General features: G+C 40.9%; 2 protein-coding genes across 2 annotated transcripts; one reads left to right on the forward strand and one right to left on the reverse strand.

Moving 5' to 3' along the window:
* Positions 1–733: 733 nt before the first annotated feature.
* casp7 (caspase 7, apoptosis-related cysteine peptidase) lies at positions 734–12,494 on the forward strand. The gene is made up of 7 exons (XM_041962021.1): positions 734–867; positions 1,219–1,331; positions 5,849–6,000; positions 6,100–6,228; positions 7,944–8,119; positions 8,471–8,609; positions 8,998–12,494. The coding sequence occupies exons 2-7, from the start codon at positions 1,219–1,221 to the stop codon at positions 9,222–9,224; spliced, it is 936 nt and encodes a 311-aa protein (XP_041817955.1). The 5' UTR covers positions 734–867; the 3' UTR covers positions 9,225–12,494.
* A 12-nt stretch (positions 12,495–12,506) lies between these two features.
* Positions 12,507–16,061, reverse strand: si:ch211-28p3.4 (E3 ubiquitin-protein ligase TRIM39). Its single transcript, XM_041963374.1, has 6 exons — positions 16,050–16,061; positions 15,800–15,895; positions 14,609–14,836; positions 14,479–14,498; positions 13,793–13,935; positions 12,507–13,715 (listed from the first exon to the last, which is right to left on the reverse strand). The coding sequence occupies exons 1-6, from the start codon at positions 16,059–16,061 to the stop codon at positions 13,138–13,140; spliced, it is 1,077 nt and encodes a 358-aa protein (XP_041819308.1). The 3' UTR covers positions 12,507–13,137.
* Positions 16,062–16,560: the final 499 nt, after the last annotated feature.

Below are 16,560 nucleotides of genomic sequence, written 5' to 3' on the forward strand. Positions count from 1 at the left end.
TGTGTCATGATCCTGAGTTGGACAGCTGGTTCAACTTTGGGCATCTCATCATGACACAAAGACATAAATGCATAATACATTGTGTAATAGCTGTATTTAGTCTTACTTAGCATCATCTGATAAGTATGATGACACATAAGATTTTCAGAAGTTGTTGATACTAACACTGCAAAAAGCAAAATCTGTGCATCAGAAGCACCTGTTGTGTGTGTCACAACACCATCAGATCCATAAGAGTGAGAGATGCAAATAAAGCTGGAGTAAGCATTGTACGGCTCGGGGGTTTTTCAATCTGCTTAGACTAACGTTGTGACAATATGAACATGTTATTGCACATTTTTATCTAACTATAATAAACAACATTTGTAAGAACAGTAACATGATTTGGTATCACAGGTAAGTAAAACCCTGTCATGCCAAAACCAAACAACATTACAATATGTTTCTCTGACTGGGGGACAATAACTGTAGCAGTCAGCCAGCAGTGGGTTTATGATGACTATACTCTCTTAATTAATATTCGGATGAATCAGCTGTTTCATTTTAATTATTTTTAATTGTTCATGTCTGCAGTCTCAAATTGTCTATATTCTAATTATTAGCATTGTTTATCAAACCAGATATGTTAGATAAACTGCGGGGATTTATTTAAATGTAACTGGTCTTTGCATGTTAATAACACACGTGGCAGACCTGTGTGACGCAGGGCTCTGACGTAATGACGCACCTCAGAGACTTCAAACGAAGCATACTTTCGCTTTCTCAAGTTTTCTACGGAACAGAAAGTCGGTGAAAACTGCGCAGGAAGAGAAACAAACTACTGTAAACTTTGCTATCTCTCACGACACAATACACGAACAACAGAGTGTAAGTTCATGCCAACGTATCCGTCCCTGAGTTGAAAAAAGTAACTTTTCGCTAACGAGTTTTTTGGGTATATGCTAGCTTAATCAGACGCTCAGCTAGCTAACAACTTTGATTGAATACTTCAACGTATTAAACTGGTGATTAAATTAGCTTTTAACTTGGAGCTAAGGTAGCTATATGTTTGTTTATACTGCCTTTCGCTCGTTTGAACAGCTGGCTTAGCAGTGCTGACGTTGCCAGTGATGGAGAATAAGGAAATAAAGCAAAGCTGCCTTTTAAATGTGAACGTTAGCCATAGCGCCACGTACATCACGAACAGTAAATTCAATGCAAAACGTGTGTTTCCTGCAGATGGCTGGAGAGCCTGATGAGCCAGCTGAACTTGTGTGGGAAGAAGAGAAGCTGAGTGGAGATGAAACAGACGCCAAGCCTGACCGCAAAGGAAGGTTTCTGCTGTTTGGGAGGTGACTTCCTTTTCAGCGTGTATCTGCAGAGGGAAACCCATACTTCATGAGGGAAAAGTCATATAGTTTGGGCTATAACGAATTTAATCCACTTTAGTAGGCAGTGTATTACAATATGCATGTAGTATATTAGAATTGAGTAAATTGAATACAGTTGTGGCATGACAAGACCGACTGCAGAAAAGCTCTCAAATACAAGAAAAGGAAATAAAATGGGGAAAAATATTACTTAATAATAAAATAAGCAAAATTATCTACCAATAGAACAGGAAACTGACACTTACTGAGATTTGTAGCACAAGTAAAAGTATGTAGCCTCCAAGTTATCTTAAAAGTAGTGCAGCCAGATTAAGTATGTTTGTCAAGATACAAAGAAATTCTGACTTTGACAAAGCAGTTTTGTATTTGTCAGTGTTGATCAAACGGCTTTATAATTCTGTAGTAAGTTACTCAGAACCAGTATTAAATCGTTAAATGGTAAGTGCTATCTTATTAGGATGACAAGGACAAAAGAGTTTGAAACAAGTGAAATTCTCAAACATAAAAACTGCCTAGAAAGAAATGTCTTGTCAGATACTAAACAAGCACAAGATGTTTTGCCTTACTTAAATGACACTTTCTTGCAGTGTAATGGTTCTTTATCAAACCATCATCTGTGGCCGAATACAGTACGTGTTTCTTATGGTTGTTGATGCTTTGCTTGTGAATTTGTGTGGCAATGAGAAGGCCATGCATACGCATGACTTGACTGTTTTGCAGTTGTAATCCTGCTTCTCTTTCTTCAGAGTGTGGTTCTCTGATGAAATTCTCTCAACATTGTTCTGTTCTTTCCTTCAGCCTTTCCTTCAATGTTAATGGTCTTCTTCAGTGGCAGAATATCTGTGCTGGCAATTTGTGGTTTGTCCTTTTGTCCCCATTTTCAAACCTGGTACTGTTCCTGTGCAGTTTGATGTTCTATTTTCTAGTTAAGAAGAACAAGAAGTTAAGTGCACCTTGCTGTACCTTGTCTCTCATTTCTCATATTATGATTGCACATTTTCTCAAGTAATGGTTGTAAAACGCTGTGATGCTATACCGCTGCCAATTTACACTAAATATGCATGAACCTGCGTATTTATTTACGCAAACAGTTACACCTCACAATGAGAAGAGATGAAAAACTGCACAGCTGTGCACTTTCAGTAAGATTGACAAGTCTTTGCACTTGAAGGTGGTATTGGTTCCTCTTAAGCCTCAACTAATCAAAACTTTAAAAATGATGAAATGTATACCCTTGAGTTGGCACAGCAACCCAGTTTTGGATAGTCTAATTAGTGTGATGGGGCAAGGCGTGTGAAAGCAATCTTAAACTCAATTTTGGGTCTGATGTCAGTCCTCAAGTGGTTGCTCAAAATTAGACTGCGCTACAGCAGAGTCTAAAATCGCGAGATGTGAATTTAGTATGTTATCATAGAGTTGGGGCCCTTTCACATTGTCTCATGTCTCATTTTGCCTTTTAAAAGTGTGACACTGACTGACACTAGGGAGTGGCCTCTGTTTATTCCAGTCTGACACACAAGGTGGCACTATGAACCTTTGTAGTGGGGTAACATTGCTCAGCTGTGTTTCTCACAGAAACTAAAGCCTGTGTACTCTGTGACGTGTTTAGAATTTTCCCCCAAAACTGTCGTCATACAAATGGACAACTTTTTTTAATTTTCAAAAAACAGAAAACATCAAAACAAAGCATCTCAGATTTTAGATTTGAAACAAAATTAATTAAAGTAGGCTGAACATGTTATGTTAAGAACGTAGCATGTGCTTAATGATTAAATGCTGTCTAATCTGCTGAATGGTATGTGTTTTGCCACGTAGTAATGGCTACCTGATATCAAACATGATCACCATATTTGGAAGTAATACACATAACTGATGCCACCTTATCTACACACGTGAGTGTGTTTTTCTCTTTGGAAGAAGGCATGACAGAACAACTGATCAACACGTGATTCCACTAAAGTCATGCCTGTCTTGCCATGTCATCTGTAAAGGAGTGCCGTATAATATCATAAAGGTATTGATTATTGAATAATTGGTAATTTCTTGAATTGGTTGGATTTGGCCGAAATCTTGCCACATCTTGAAATTAGTATTGTTGATAACCAAGACTTCTCTGTAGATATTTTAATATATTAAGGTGTTTAGCAAAGCTGTGGTTTTCTTAGTAATTGGTCTCTTGTAGTTGTGCCCCTTCTTGTGCATCCAGCTCTAAAGCTGAGGCGCTCACAGTATGTGTGTCAGTACAGGTGGATTCTGTGCCTGTCAGCACAGGAGCAACTTGTTGCCCTGTCTGACCTCAGCAGGGAGCGAGGCGCAGGGGCCATGTGTGAATAGGCCTTTAGAAAGCGCTGGTGTGGTGGCGAGGCTGCTGACTCAGGCGGCTCACAGTGCGCCGCCCCTGTCCTCAGCACCTGCTGGCCCAGTCAGGTGTCCATCCAGTACAGAGAGCATGTCAGTATCCTAGCACACAGCCAAAAATTACGCTGCCAGGTCTGGAGAAACATACTCTTTTGGGGGAAAAAAAGAACTGAGACAAAACCAACGCATTTCAGATGCAGAGTGGCGTAGCGCTTAATGACGAACCCAGGTAAGATGGCCTCATATTCCTCTTCACCGTCCTCCTACCTGCTCCTCTTTCTGCCATGCCCAGCCCACAGCAAAACAGAGTTGCAGCGCTTTGCCCACCCTCGCGCAATTGTTTGGTACAGTATGTTGGCACAATTTGGAGGTGGGAGGGAGGGCTCCAAAAAGTTCTGGATCACATGTTTATTAGAATATGGCTGGGCTGCCTGTGAGTGTATGTGCATGAGACTGTTCGTGCGCATTGCTGTGTATTGTTCCCCTGCTTGAGTAACTTGATGACTAGGCTCTTCTGGAACAAGCCTGGATTTTCTGAGCCCCCCAATGGGCCGCTGTTGGCTTAGCTATCTGGATGGATCTTTTGAAGAATGGAAATATGACAGGTCTGTGAGAATTGCCACTCGTGGAAGATTTCCTCTCGCTCAATCTGCATTAATGTGCTTCTGATTTTTTTAATATCTGCGCCAAGCAAGATGTTCTAGTTTCTTCTTTAACCCAACGGTGGATTACTGCGACCAAATTTGGCTGTGACATTAATGCCTTATTTGACAATGTATGTACCCTTTGATTTCTGAGTAAGTGGTTCAGAGTTTTTTTTTTTTTCAGTTTCCTTGCACTGGGGGTCGTGACAGCTATTTATATTGAAGTACCTGTTATGTGTTGAAATGTTTCTGCTTAAAAGGTATTGCCAAATTGTGTTAGATTCAAGATTGCATTTTCGCTTACATGATGGTGCCGTGAAAGGTAACAGTTAATATTACAGATTTGACTATGCTTATGGGCCGAGTTGAGGACATTTTATTCTAACTTGTAGCATCAAAGATGTTGGGGGTGTGTGTGTCACTTTTTTTTTTTTTTTTTGAATGGCCTGGTAATTTATTATTCGTATACTATTATATTCATTCTCATTTCATTCCTATTACTTACTTATTTTGTTTGCTGTTTGCAGTTGATGTTTTTTTTAGTTTTAGACAGCCATGTAGGGATATTGTTATCGATATGATCTGTCTGTATCGTAGACACTGCCATTCAAAAGTCTGGAATCACCTGTTAAATTAATGTTTTTCTTATTTTAACAAATGTATTATTTGTGTTTCAAATAGTTTTGGCTCCGAAAGAAAAGTTGTTAAAGGCGTGACTGACCCTAGATTACTGAACACAACAGTGCAATTGGGCTCTAAACATATTGGGAACCTGTTTTTTTTGGGCCGCAGTCTACTCAGCGGTTAGATTGAATAGGTTTAAACTGTGATTTGAGTCGTTTGTATATGTATATGTTGATATTCCATGAACCAGTTCCGATAGTGCTGCCATCCTTCCTAACCCACTGTTTCTGTTCTGGAGTTTTAAGGATAGATTTGGTAAAGTAACAAAGGCTTATTGTTGTGCACTTGACGCTGGAACAGGAATCTGTTTCTATTTAAATCTGCACAGATTTTGATGTTAAGCTCCAAGTTTCTTTTACTGATGACTAGTGATATCTTATATTCTCATCTAACTGTTGCTCAGACTTATCTTTGTCTATTTCTGCCCTTCCAGTTGTCAGTCTAGTTGAACCATTGGACAGCGTTTTGTTAAAAAAATGTACAAAACATTGCTTTTTCTCCAAAACCTTCATACAAAGTAACATCTATTTGTTAAGAGGATTTTATACAACCTAAAAGCATGAAAGACCGTTCAAAAATATAGAGAAGTCCTCTCAACCAATCCTACTATACCAAATCAAGCTTTTGTGGTGGGTGGATTCAAACCTGTCAACATCCACCTTATGTCTGCATGAATAGCAGTCTTTCAAAAGAGGTGCAGTTCAAAAGTGGATAATATTTCAAGAGTTTAGCTGTAAGTTTTAGTTTTCGTTAAGGCTGTCCTTAATCATCTGTTTCCGTCTATAATATTAGTAAGAAGAATAAGGATGGCCAGACGCGGGAGCAGGACTACTCTTCTGAAAGCCATTACAGAATTGTTTCACCAACATTCCAGTATAAGATGAGCCACCAGCGAGTGGGCAAGTGTATCATCATCAACAACAAAAACTTTGATGAGAAGACAGGTACAGCAAACATGTTCCATACACACTGTATACCTAATTCATTTTTTCCTCAATATTGTTGCATGAAAATTGTGTTTTCTAATGAATTTGTCTTGGCAGGGATGAATGTACGCAACGGCACAGACCGAGACGCCGGTGAGCTGTTCAAATGCTTCAAGAGCCTTGGCTTCGATGTCTTCATCTACAATGATCAGACATGTGAGAAGATGGAGCGTCTTCTCAGAGAGGGTGAGTAGTGAAGTCCTCTGACATTCTGTGTAGGTGCTCCACACACTTTCTTGTTCTTTCGTGTGGGTTCATAACAATGTTGAACTAATAGAGACACTTTTTGCTGAATGTTCTGTCATACATGCTGAGGTTGTTCCCAGATGGAGGGCGGGTGTCTTTCCTCATATACACATACTAGCTTCTACACATGCCTTAAAAATCTATTGAATTTGGTCATATAGTCAGTTGCCAGTTCATTAGGTACACTTAACAAAAACCAAGATAAGATAAGATGTACTTTATTAAGTAGGTAAGATTTACTGCAACTGTGGGATTTGACTTGTTTTAGCTGTACCTAATAAAACTGCAGCTGAGTGTAAGGACATAGTATAGTTTTAAATATAAAAAGTGAAACTTACTTAGTGTGAGCTGCATCACACTAGTGCTGTAGTGGTATACAGGTTTCACAGTATGGTTTGGTATGAAATTGATAGTTATCATATCATGTACTTTTGCTTATCTATGGTTTTGGAATTGTACCATATTAGTGTTGTTTAAAAAAACAATTTCAATTTAATATCAAGTTTCATGTCTGTCAGGACATAATATCTTGTGAAACTGTAATCAAGCGTTTGCTTAACCAAAGAACCTTCTGTTTTAATTCCTTTAACTTTAATTTATAATGTTAATAATAATAATAGCAATAAAAATAATGATAAGAATTGAGTAACACTTTATACCAGGATACCATGAAACTTACATACTTTCAGAGACTGTTATCATACTGTGAAAATATCATACTGTTGCAACCCTGTACCATGAACCAGTTCCCATTCAGGACTCATCATAATAGTGGTTACAGTTTGTTTGTTTCTTAAAACTGGCATTTCAGACAGTAGGTGGCGCTGTTGTGAAAGTAACCACATGAATCTGACTGAAGCGGCTACCTTTTTGGCCAAAAGGTTAATACTTCTGGTATCACTGATCAGGGAACTTGCAGGTCCACTGGCTAGATTTATTACAAGATACACCATTCACCTCTCAGGTCATATGCCTTTGGGAACACCAGTAAACTTTTTTGTTTTATAAGATATAATATGACATTTTAATGGCTGCTATTCTTTAGACTCTGTGCACGTTTTGTCCAGTTACTTCGTTCTAGGGTCTGACCCTCGATTCAACACTGTGTCCATAGAAAGATTTCTCTTTGGTTATCAATATAAGGCCAGCATTTCCCATTATTACACAAGAAATGTCAAAATCTAGACGTAAATAAGGCTGAGAAAGTTTAATCAGCACGTTTGTGTATCCTTGTGAATGATCACTTTCCTCCAGCGCAACCCTCCAGCTTCCATGTCAACATAACACACAAAATATCTCATTATAGGCAGCCGGATGTGGAATTTTTACAGCTCATTCATGCTCCTAAAGGGATGAGCGCCGCTGTGTGTTTGGGTCAAGCAATATGCCGAGGGGTGTAGTGTTATATTTCCCTGAGGCAACTGTCAAGAAGCTGGGCATTTCAAACTCTTGGTGTAACATTTAGTAACAAAATTCCTCAAAAATTAAGTTTGATTCAGTTGCTACCTTAAATTTTCCATTAATCTTGATGGACAAATTAAGGGCTAAATGAACTGCAGACCATTAAGTTTCTGATCAAACTCACTAATTTAGAAGTTTAATGAGACCTGAGCCGAGCTAAGAGTTGAGTGTTTGTTTGTGTGTGTATGGGTCAGCCTCGGAGGAAGACCATAGTGACAGCTCGTGTTTCGCCTGTATCCTGCTAAGCCACGGTGAGGAGGGCATGATCTACGGAACAGACGGCGCCATGCCCATCAAGACCATGACCTCATTGTTCAGGGGGGACATGTGCAAAAGCTTAGTCGGGAAGCCAAAACTCTTCTTCATCCAGGTACAAAATTTTAAGACTTTTGTTTATACATGAGAGTGTGATATAAAAGAATTTTGCAACAATGTTATAGTTGACAATTATCTTTGAGATATGTGTTAATTTTACCATTTTTGAGCCAAATGGTCAACCTAGGGGCTGAATGACAAATAATTGCAACTTTAACAGTTGTTTTTGACGAGAGGACACATTGAAATGGCTCTCTGTAGCTCCCCACGGACACATGATAGTTATTGTGCAAACCTTTGCCCGTCTCAGCTTTTAAAAACAGTTAATTCTTAATTGCTTCACCAGGTCATCGTTGAGAAAGCTACTCAGGATCACAATGAAATGTCATTTCATTTACTTCACCAGGCTTGTCGGGGTTCCGAATTTGATGATGGTATACAGACAGATTCAGGTCCGCCAAACGATACCCTGGAGACAGATGCTAATCCAAGACATAAGATCCCTGTAGAGGCAGATTTCCTGTTTGCCTACTCCACTGTGCCAGGTAAACCACAGTTTTGAATTCAAGTCTTAATTCTGAAGTATATATTTCTGCTGCCAAGTAGAGCTCTGCTTCCAAAAAAGCTGGGACATTGTGTAAGACAAAAACAGAATGCAATGCAATCATTTGCAACCAAACTGACACTAACTTTGTTACAAATTCTTTTTGAGTACATGTAGTAACATTCTTGATGCAATCATGTGCTCACAAAGTGATGAAACTCCCTCCATTCTTGCTTGTGAACGACTGAGCCTTTCCAGGATGCTCCTTTCATACCCAATCATGATACTATCACCTGTTGCCAATCAACCTGTTTACCTGTGGAATGTTCAAACAGGTGTTTTTGCACTTCAGAACATAGTTTCAGTGCTGACTCATGCTGATTTTCCAGGGTATTACTCATGGCGGAACCCTGGGCGAGGCTCCTGGTTTGTCCAGGCGCTCTGCAATGTCCTCAATGAGTTTGGCAAACAGCTGGAGATAATGCAGATCCTGACGCGGGTCAACTACATGGTGGCCACCAGCTTCGAGTCCTGGTCTGAAGACCCACGCTTCAGTGAGAAGAAGCAGATTCCCTGCGTGGTCTCTATGCTGACGAAAGAACTCTATTTCAACTGACCGTCTACTGTAAGACACCACATGACTGACTGACGGACTCGACTGACTGTTTCAGGTACCGACTACGCGGTCAAAACATTCAGGGATGATTCAGGCCCAGCAGGACATTGCACATTTGGAGCACATATGACATTTTGCATGTGTAGTTGGGCCCGAAAACAAGCACTCCGTGAGAAAAAAAAAAAATTTTACAGTGGCACTCCTCGTTCATGTGTTGATGGTGAAACTTCTTCCTCTTCAGGTTATTCTTCAGAATAATGGCGTCACATTAGATCTGATCTTTTTTTTGACAGGCATTGTGAAATATCCATGTAATTCTACCAGCCCGGAAAATTTGCTGCCAGTTTTTGTGGGTTTGGGGAATCATATCTGAATATGTGTCTACCCATTTTCCAGTTTAGCAACAGTTTATTTTAATCACAGTCATACACAGCACAATGTACTGTATATAGTGAAATTTGATCTTAAATTGAACCCATCTCCTCAGCACTGGGAGCAGTGAACAAACTCCAGTTCTAAGCCAGTGCTTTGATCAAGGCCTAAAATACATGCTTTTGATGGTGGAGTAAACTGGAGCATCTGGAGGAATCACAATGTTTACATGCAAACTCCACACAGAAAGATCCTGCTCCAGCCGGTGACAGTGCAAACCACTGAGCCACTGCACTGCCCGTCACTGTGCTGCCCCGAAGATTTTGAAAGGAACTGTATAGAGTGGACAGGAGTCTTTGGGCTAAACTTGACTCTTGGATTTATCACGGGATTGTGAGGAGGACTCCTGGTTGGGCCGAGGCAAAGAGGTTCTGACCAACTGATAATAATTGACATTTGGTGTTCTGAGAGAAGATTCTCCAGAAACAGATCAAAAACATGTCTAATGCAGTCTTGTAGAGTGTGCAATACTCTGTCACCATTAAAACTAATTGGAACCCAGATGACAGTCCATCCATCCATTTTCCACTCTGAGGTCAGAACACGGTGGCAGCCGGCTAAGAAAGGTAGTCCAGAAGTCCCTTGCTCCAGCACATTTTCCCAAGTCGTTCCCAGGCCAGATAAGATGTATAATCCCTCCAGCGTGTTCTGGGGCTACCCCATGATCTCCTACCGGTTGCTCGTACCTGGAAAACCTCCAAGGGGAGGCGCCCAGGAGGCATTCTGATGAGATGCCCGAACCACCTCAGCTGGCTCCTTTCGATACGAAGGAGCAGTGTCTCTATTCCACGCTCCCCACCATATCTGTAAGGGTGAAGCCAGCCACCCTTTGGAGGAAACTCATTCCGGCCATTTGTATCCACAGTCTCATTCTTCTCACTACCCAAAGCTTGTGTCCATCGGTGAGGGTTGGAACATAGATGAGCTGGTGAATCGAAAGCCAACGCTGCACCAATCCGCCTGTCCACCACACTCTGTTTGTGACAGGTGACAGTTGAATGTTTTAAAAGCCTGCACAAATCAATCTTATCCTTATTTATCTAATATGATTTAGTCAAAACAGTCCATGTGTGGGCTCTTTTGAGATGCACTAGTCAGCCTATGAAAATCCCCACTAAAAAAACTGAATAGAGTGATTAGATACCCTTTGATTGCCATAGGAGAAATGTGTGGTTAGAAGGGAAAAAAAGCATCTGGAAAATGGATCAGATCATTTTCAGCTATCAGTGTTTGAATGTTTTCAGCTGTCAATTGTCAAAAAAAAAAAAGCGACAAAAGAAAAAGACAACACTTCTCTGAGCAGAAACATGTGCTTTTTGCCAAAGGCTCAGTGTCTCAGCCTTCCTAGCAAGTTTAAGTTGGTAGCAGCATGCTGGCATCCTCAGGTTCTTTAATGTCCCATGAAGTGGGTAAATGTCATGTTAAAGAATGTCATATACTGTAAGTACGGCTAGGAAGGTGTGATCTTTTGCTGTGTAGTGATTAGTTCTATGAGATTTTGGGCCATAGTTCATAGTCCACTCCCATGAAAGTAAGGATTATTTGCAATTTGCCAGTTTTCTCAGCTTGATGTTAAGGACTTCACTTGCTTGTTGTTCAGAGTAAGTGAAGTTCATGTATTTGCACATGATCAAAATCACACACCTGTCTTATTAGTGAGGGTCCAACAAGTCAGTTTATGAATTTCCCTTTAAAGTTAGACATTCCTCTTAAGTACCTTTAATATATCATAGGATGCATGCTGTAGGATTTTTACACCAGAAAGAGAACTTAAGAATGTCAAAAACTGCATCAGAAGTTTGGGAAATGTCATATCGTAAAGCTGGACTCGGGCCCAAAGCACAAATACCACATCATTTCACTGTATATTAGTGTTGTACATTGTCATTACACACACTACACTGTAAGAAGTACCCAGCAAGTCTTCCTATTTTTATTTTTAAAATTGATTTAGAAAGATTTAAAAGCACAAATCCTAAAAAAGGAAAGAAATATAGAAATTGCTGTTACACATCATTTTAAGCACTTAGTGCTTAGTTTAAAAAAAAAATATTGTAATAATTCAGTTAACAGATTACCATTGAGTTACATTGTAAAATGTTAAATCTTTTATATAATAGACATTTGCTGATGGTCTTTACAACTTACACAAAGTTTGTTTCTGCACATTCGCTGTGTTATCGTCCCAAAGTCTGTCAAATCACAGAGGCAGCTATTACTGGTGGTGACAAGTCTGATCACACAATCCACATGTCCGCAATACACACTCTCATTGTTGCTGCAATGTTTTTGCATTATTCACATGGTTGCATGTGTCGGTAACTTTGGGGAAAAGTTCAGCAATAGCTTTAATTTGTCATATTTTCCCCTCTTCACTCTTTGTATTTTTTTTAATCAGTTTTTTTTATTTTGATAACACTTTTACATGATATTTATAGTTACATGAAGTGTGATCAGTACTGCCTTAAGTTCTACACCCACTTGTTGCACTTGTCCAACACAGCCACAACTCTCGACACATGGATCTCTGATCAGTGATGTGGTGCCCAACCTGTGCTGAAAGGAGTGTTTGCTCCACTTGTTTTGGAATGGAATTGAAGGAGGGAAAAATGTATTTTGAAGGGTAAAATTTTAAATGCTTTCCGGTGTTAAATGCTGTTGTCCTCAGGAATATATTTGAAAAGATTTGGAAAAAATGAATGAATGAATTACATTGAAAGTATAATCTGGCCCAATTTTTTTATTTTTATTTGGGGCAATACCTTGTTTAAATAACTGCAAAACAGAGGAATGCTTATGTAAACATTTTATTGTATTAAACATAAAGAATTTACTGTGTAATGAGCTTTGTGTCATTTTTCTTACACGTACCGTATGTTAACACAGACCATATTGAAAGGCTGCTGCTTGTTTTAAGACCAGGAAGATGTTTGTGACAATGAATACACTGAATGTCACAAATATTTAAGATGCAAAAAAAGTTAATTGCTCTGAATTAAAAAAAAAATCTTTTTGTTGACACTTTCTGGCTATATACTATATTTTTGATACTATCAAGAAATATCACAAAATGACAACCAACAATGAATTTATCCCGTTAAGTTCAATTTGCTAAAAAAACGTATTTCTAAATTCAACACTTTCTCTTGTCTTTGCAAATTCCCAATCTGAGTAGTCTGACTCATCATAGTGTTTAGGATAAACTTAAAAATAAACCGTGTGCTTCAGGGTAAGGAACGTCCTGTTAGTTTTGGTGTGTCCACCATAAAGAAAAGCATGAATGACATGACGTGAGGCGTGAATCTGAAGTAGAGATACACGTGAAGAATTCCTCTAGGCTAATTTAGCCTGGCATGCACAGCATCCAGAGGCGATGTTGATGTCACAAGTTCAGAATGTCACATCAGGCAGTTGAAGTGCATGGCCCCAGATTGCAACACATTGCAGGCCACATCTGCCCCTCAGGCATTACAACCCGACCTCAGAGAACAGGAGCTGACCGGGAGGCATCGCAGATCTTAAGGGACTTCCAGTTTGTGCCTTCGTTGTCGTGACCGGGACATAGTGCTTGATGTAGGGTGTCCGTGAAGGTCCCGGCGCAGAAGCAGTGGAGGGGGGTCATGGTATCAGCCCCTAGAAAGCACACCAACCCCCCGGGGAAGCTGCAGTACACCCCGATGCGAGTGAACTGCTTTCCTGCCAGTAGAGGAAGCTCATGCTGGACGCCACCGTGCCAGGCCGTGTAGTCGCCGTTAAAATACTCCACACACCAAGACTCTTTGCCTCGGCCCAGCCAGGAGTCCTCCTCACGGCCCTTGCGCGGGATGCTCGGGTAAGTGAGCCCAAGCTCCCAGTAGGACTTCCCGGCCACCTCCACCTCCCAGTACTGGCGGCCCTCGCTGAAGCCTTGCTGGCTGACTACATTTAGGGTGGTGTCAAAGCGGGAGGGAGTCTCTGGGACATCCTGCCAGGTGTCTGTGTAGGTGGCCGAGTCGCCTTTGGGAGAGACGATCAGCTTGGGGTGGGCGGTGTCAGCGTCAAGGACAACATCTGCGGCATCTGTGTGAGGGACATCAGAACGTCACACGTTGTGGCAAGGAGCATGTGTCAGTCTACCTGTGGGTGGGTGGACTCACAGCTCTGAAACAGTCTCTTGGTGACAGGAACCTGGGATCTGATGAACAGCAGCAGGTTGATGGTAAGACTCAGTAGTTGTTCATTCTTGAACTCGTCCATCTGAATCAGGTCAGGGTCGGTCATCCTCAGCGTCTCAGATATCCTAATCTCAGACAAACAGTTGATGCCTCTGACTGCATTTCACTACTGTTTGAAGGACCCCATGATGAGACAGATATCACACAACTATAAATCCATGCACTACTATCAAATGCTAATAATGGAAGTATAAAGAGAAATGAAAATGAAATATACGAAATGTATTGAGAAATGCTTATTGGGATAATAGTACTATGTGCTATGTGGATGTCCTATCAAAAAATCGGAAAAATATATATTATATAATTTAATTGCAGTTTGCATTTTGTCTGAACCATGTTAGCTTGTCCTTCTGATGGACAAGGATGTGTTTGTTAAAATAACATAGTGCATTTCAGTAAATAGGAAACTGACTACTAGCGGTAAATAGGGCGCTCTCGGGAAATTAACTCATCAGATTCTCCCCTACGGGACTTCCCGTTTGTTGTTGGCATGTCTGGTAGCTGCAGATGCCCTCTGATATGTTACGCCTCCTTCTCTACAGCGTGTGCCCACATGCACCTCACACACATGAGGTGAGCTGTTTCTTCTCGAAATGTAAACATACCTTTTTTCTGTGTCGGGATTCTGTAAGAGACGAGAATCATTACCCATCTTGGCGCCTCTGAGTGACAGCTGGAAACAGCTGATTTTATGCCTGATAAGTTGCATGAAATCAGAACTTTTTGAATGTTTACCTGAATGTCGGCCTCTTGTGGTTTCATCTGGGCGCCGGCATTGGACAGTTCCCGGTCCAATTCCTGAGTGAGGTGGTAGCAGTCCTCCATCCTCTCCTCCACTAACCTCTCTGTGGCCTCGTGCTCCGTGTCCAGCTGGGTCAACGTGATCCGAAGATCCTCATCCAGAACCCGCTTCATGTCCTCATACTTTTTCCTGATTTTCTCCTTCACCGCGTTGGTCTTTTTCTGAGGTGAAAGGATCATGCGAGTTAAAATGTAGTGGGCAACAAATGCACTATAAAAATAAACCATTGACTACTATTTCACCCTTGATGCTGAATTGCTTAAGAATAAGATGACACAACTCTTGACTTCTACCTGGGAAATATGGCTGAAAGCATGTATGTAAGTTGTTTTGTCTGGCTTGGATGCTCTTTTGTGAATGATTGTGGATAAGTGGAAACTGATGTCTTCAAATAGCTTGTTTGGCTCGATCAACAGTCCACAATCCGAACTTATCACTTTTGTAACCCAGCCTAGTAATTTGGTATAGCAATTAATATATTGCTCAATAACAATAACAAGTGTTACACTTTACTATCCTATAAGATGTCCAAAAAGGTACAACGTTCATCTATATATCATTTTACAACTCAGGGTTGTTTAATGAAATAATAAAAAAATACTCATTAAAAAGCCTTATCAAAAATAACATCCTTCAGTTGAGAGGTTGGAAGTAGGAAATAAATGTTTCATACAGCACAGAGTCTACAGAGTGCAGGAAAAAGGCAAACTAGAAGGGTGGCAACAACAGAGGCGGTCAAAAAGTGCAAGTCATTTAACCTTTAAGGAAATGTGTTGCTGCAACACAAGGACACGCTCTCTGCTCCACCACTGTCAGCTAAAATCAGGTTATTCTCAGACAACGACATGAACAGAACAACATGGACCGTGACTCCAAAATTCAGACTGTTCCCGCCGACCTTCATTAAATTTGATCTCTGGATTTTAAGAGGTGTATCATCCTTTGATCGCAAAGGTTTCCACCATGTATGACTGTGCAGGCGTTGCGACTAGCCTGCAGGCTACGAAAGGAAGGCGTGAAATGAATTACCAAATGACAGGTGTCAGTGAACAATTTGTGCTCTATTGTATTTCCACACACAGCAGGACAATGAGCAGTGAAACAATATGATACGACAGACTTACTGTTATCTCCATCTGCTTAGCTGCAAGCTTCTTCATCCTGCAGGCGATGACATCTCTTTGTCTCTGCAGGTGCTGCTGGTGTTTCAGAGGCACTTCCTTTGAAACACACACAAGCACAACACACAATCAAAAGAATCAGGATCAGGAGGCATGGGTAACAGGAGCAAAATCTAAGGGTGGGCGGTCAGTACTGTCACTGGCTTCTTCTCTAAAAAGGAAGTCAAAGTGCTTATGTGGCCTTCCCTCCTACCTGACTATTCATTTTCTGTGCAGCAGTGCAGGTTAAACTCCACTAACCGACGACAACATGACCACGAGGGCTTTTATAGGCCTGTCGCGGATGTGAAGGCTTTGTTGTGGGGGAGGGGGGAGCAGGGTGGCCTTGTGATGGTCCTGCTGCTCTTGCAAGTATGCGCCTTGTTTTATTAAGGAGAGAGCATGAATCTAAGCTTTGAAGACAAGAACGAGGTTTCAGGCAGAGAAGGGTGAACAGATGTCAGACTGGAGACAGGAGAAGTTATCCCGTGTCCCAGCTCTATTTATACCGACCTGACACCGACCTTGATGTATGTGTGTGAGAGTGTGTGCGTGTGCTTGTGCTCTACATGCACACCGGAGGACGTTGTGAGACACTGATGGTGCTTTTGTAGCTCACGGACAATTCGCACAGTGCTCTTCACAAATATAGCACAGAGTGATTGAAGTGCCTGTTGCATCTTTACCCTGACAAAGTTAAATTTGCTACAGCGAGTGCCTGTTTG

Source organism: Chelmon rostratus, chromosome 21 (genome assembly GCF_017976325.1).
Source record: "Chelmon rostratus isolate fCheRos1 chromosome 21, fCheRos1.pri, whole genome shotgun sequence".
Taxonomy (NCBI): Eukaryota; Metazoa; Chordata; class Actinopteri; order Chaetodontiformes; family Chaetodontidae; genus Chelmon; species Chelmon rostratus.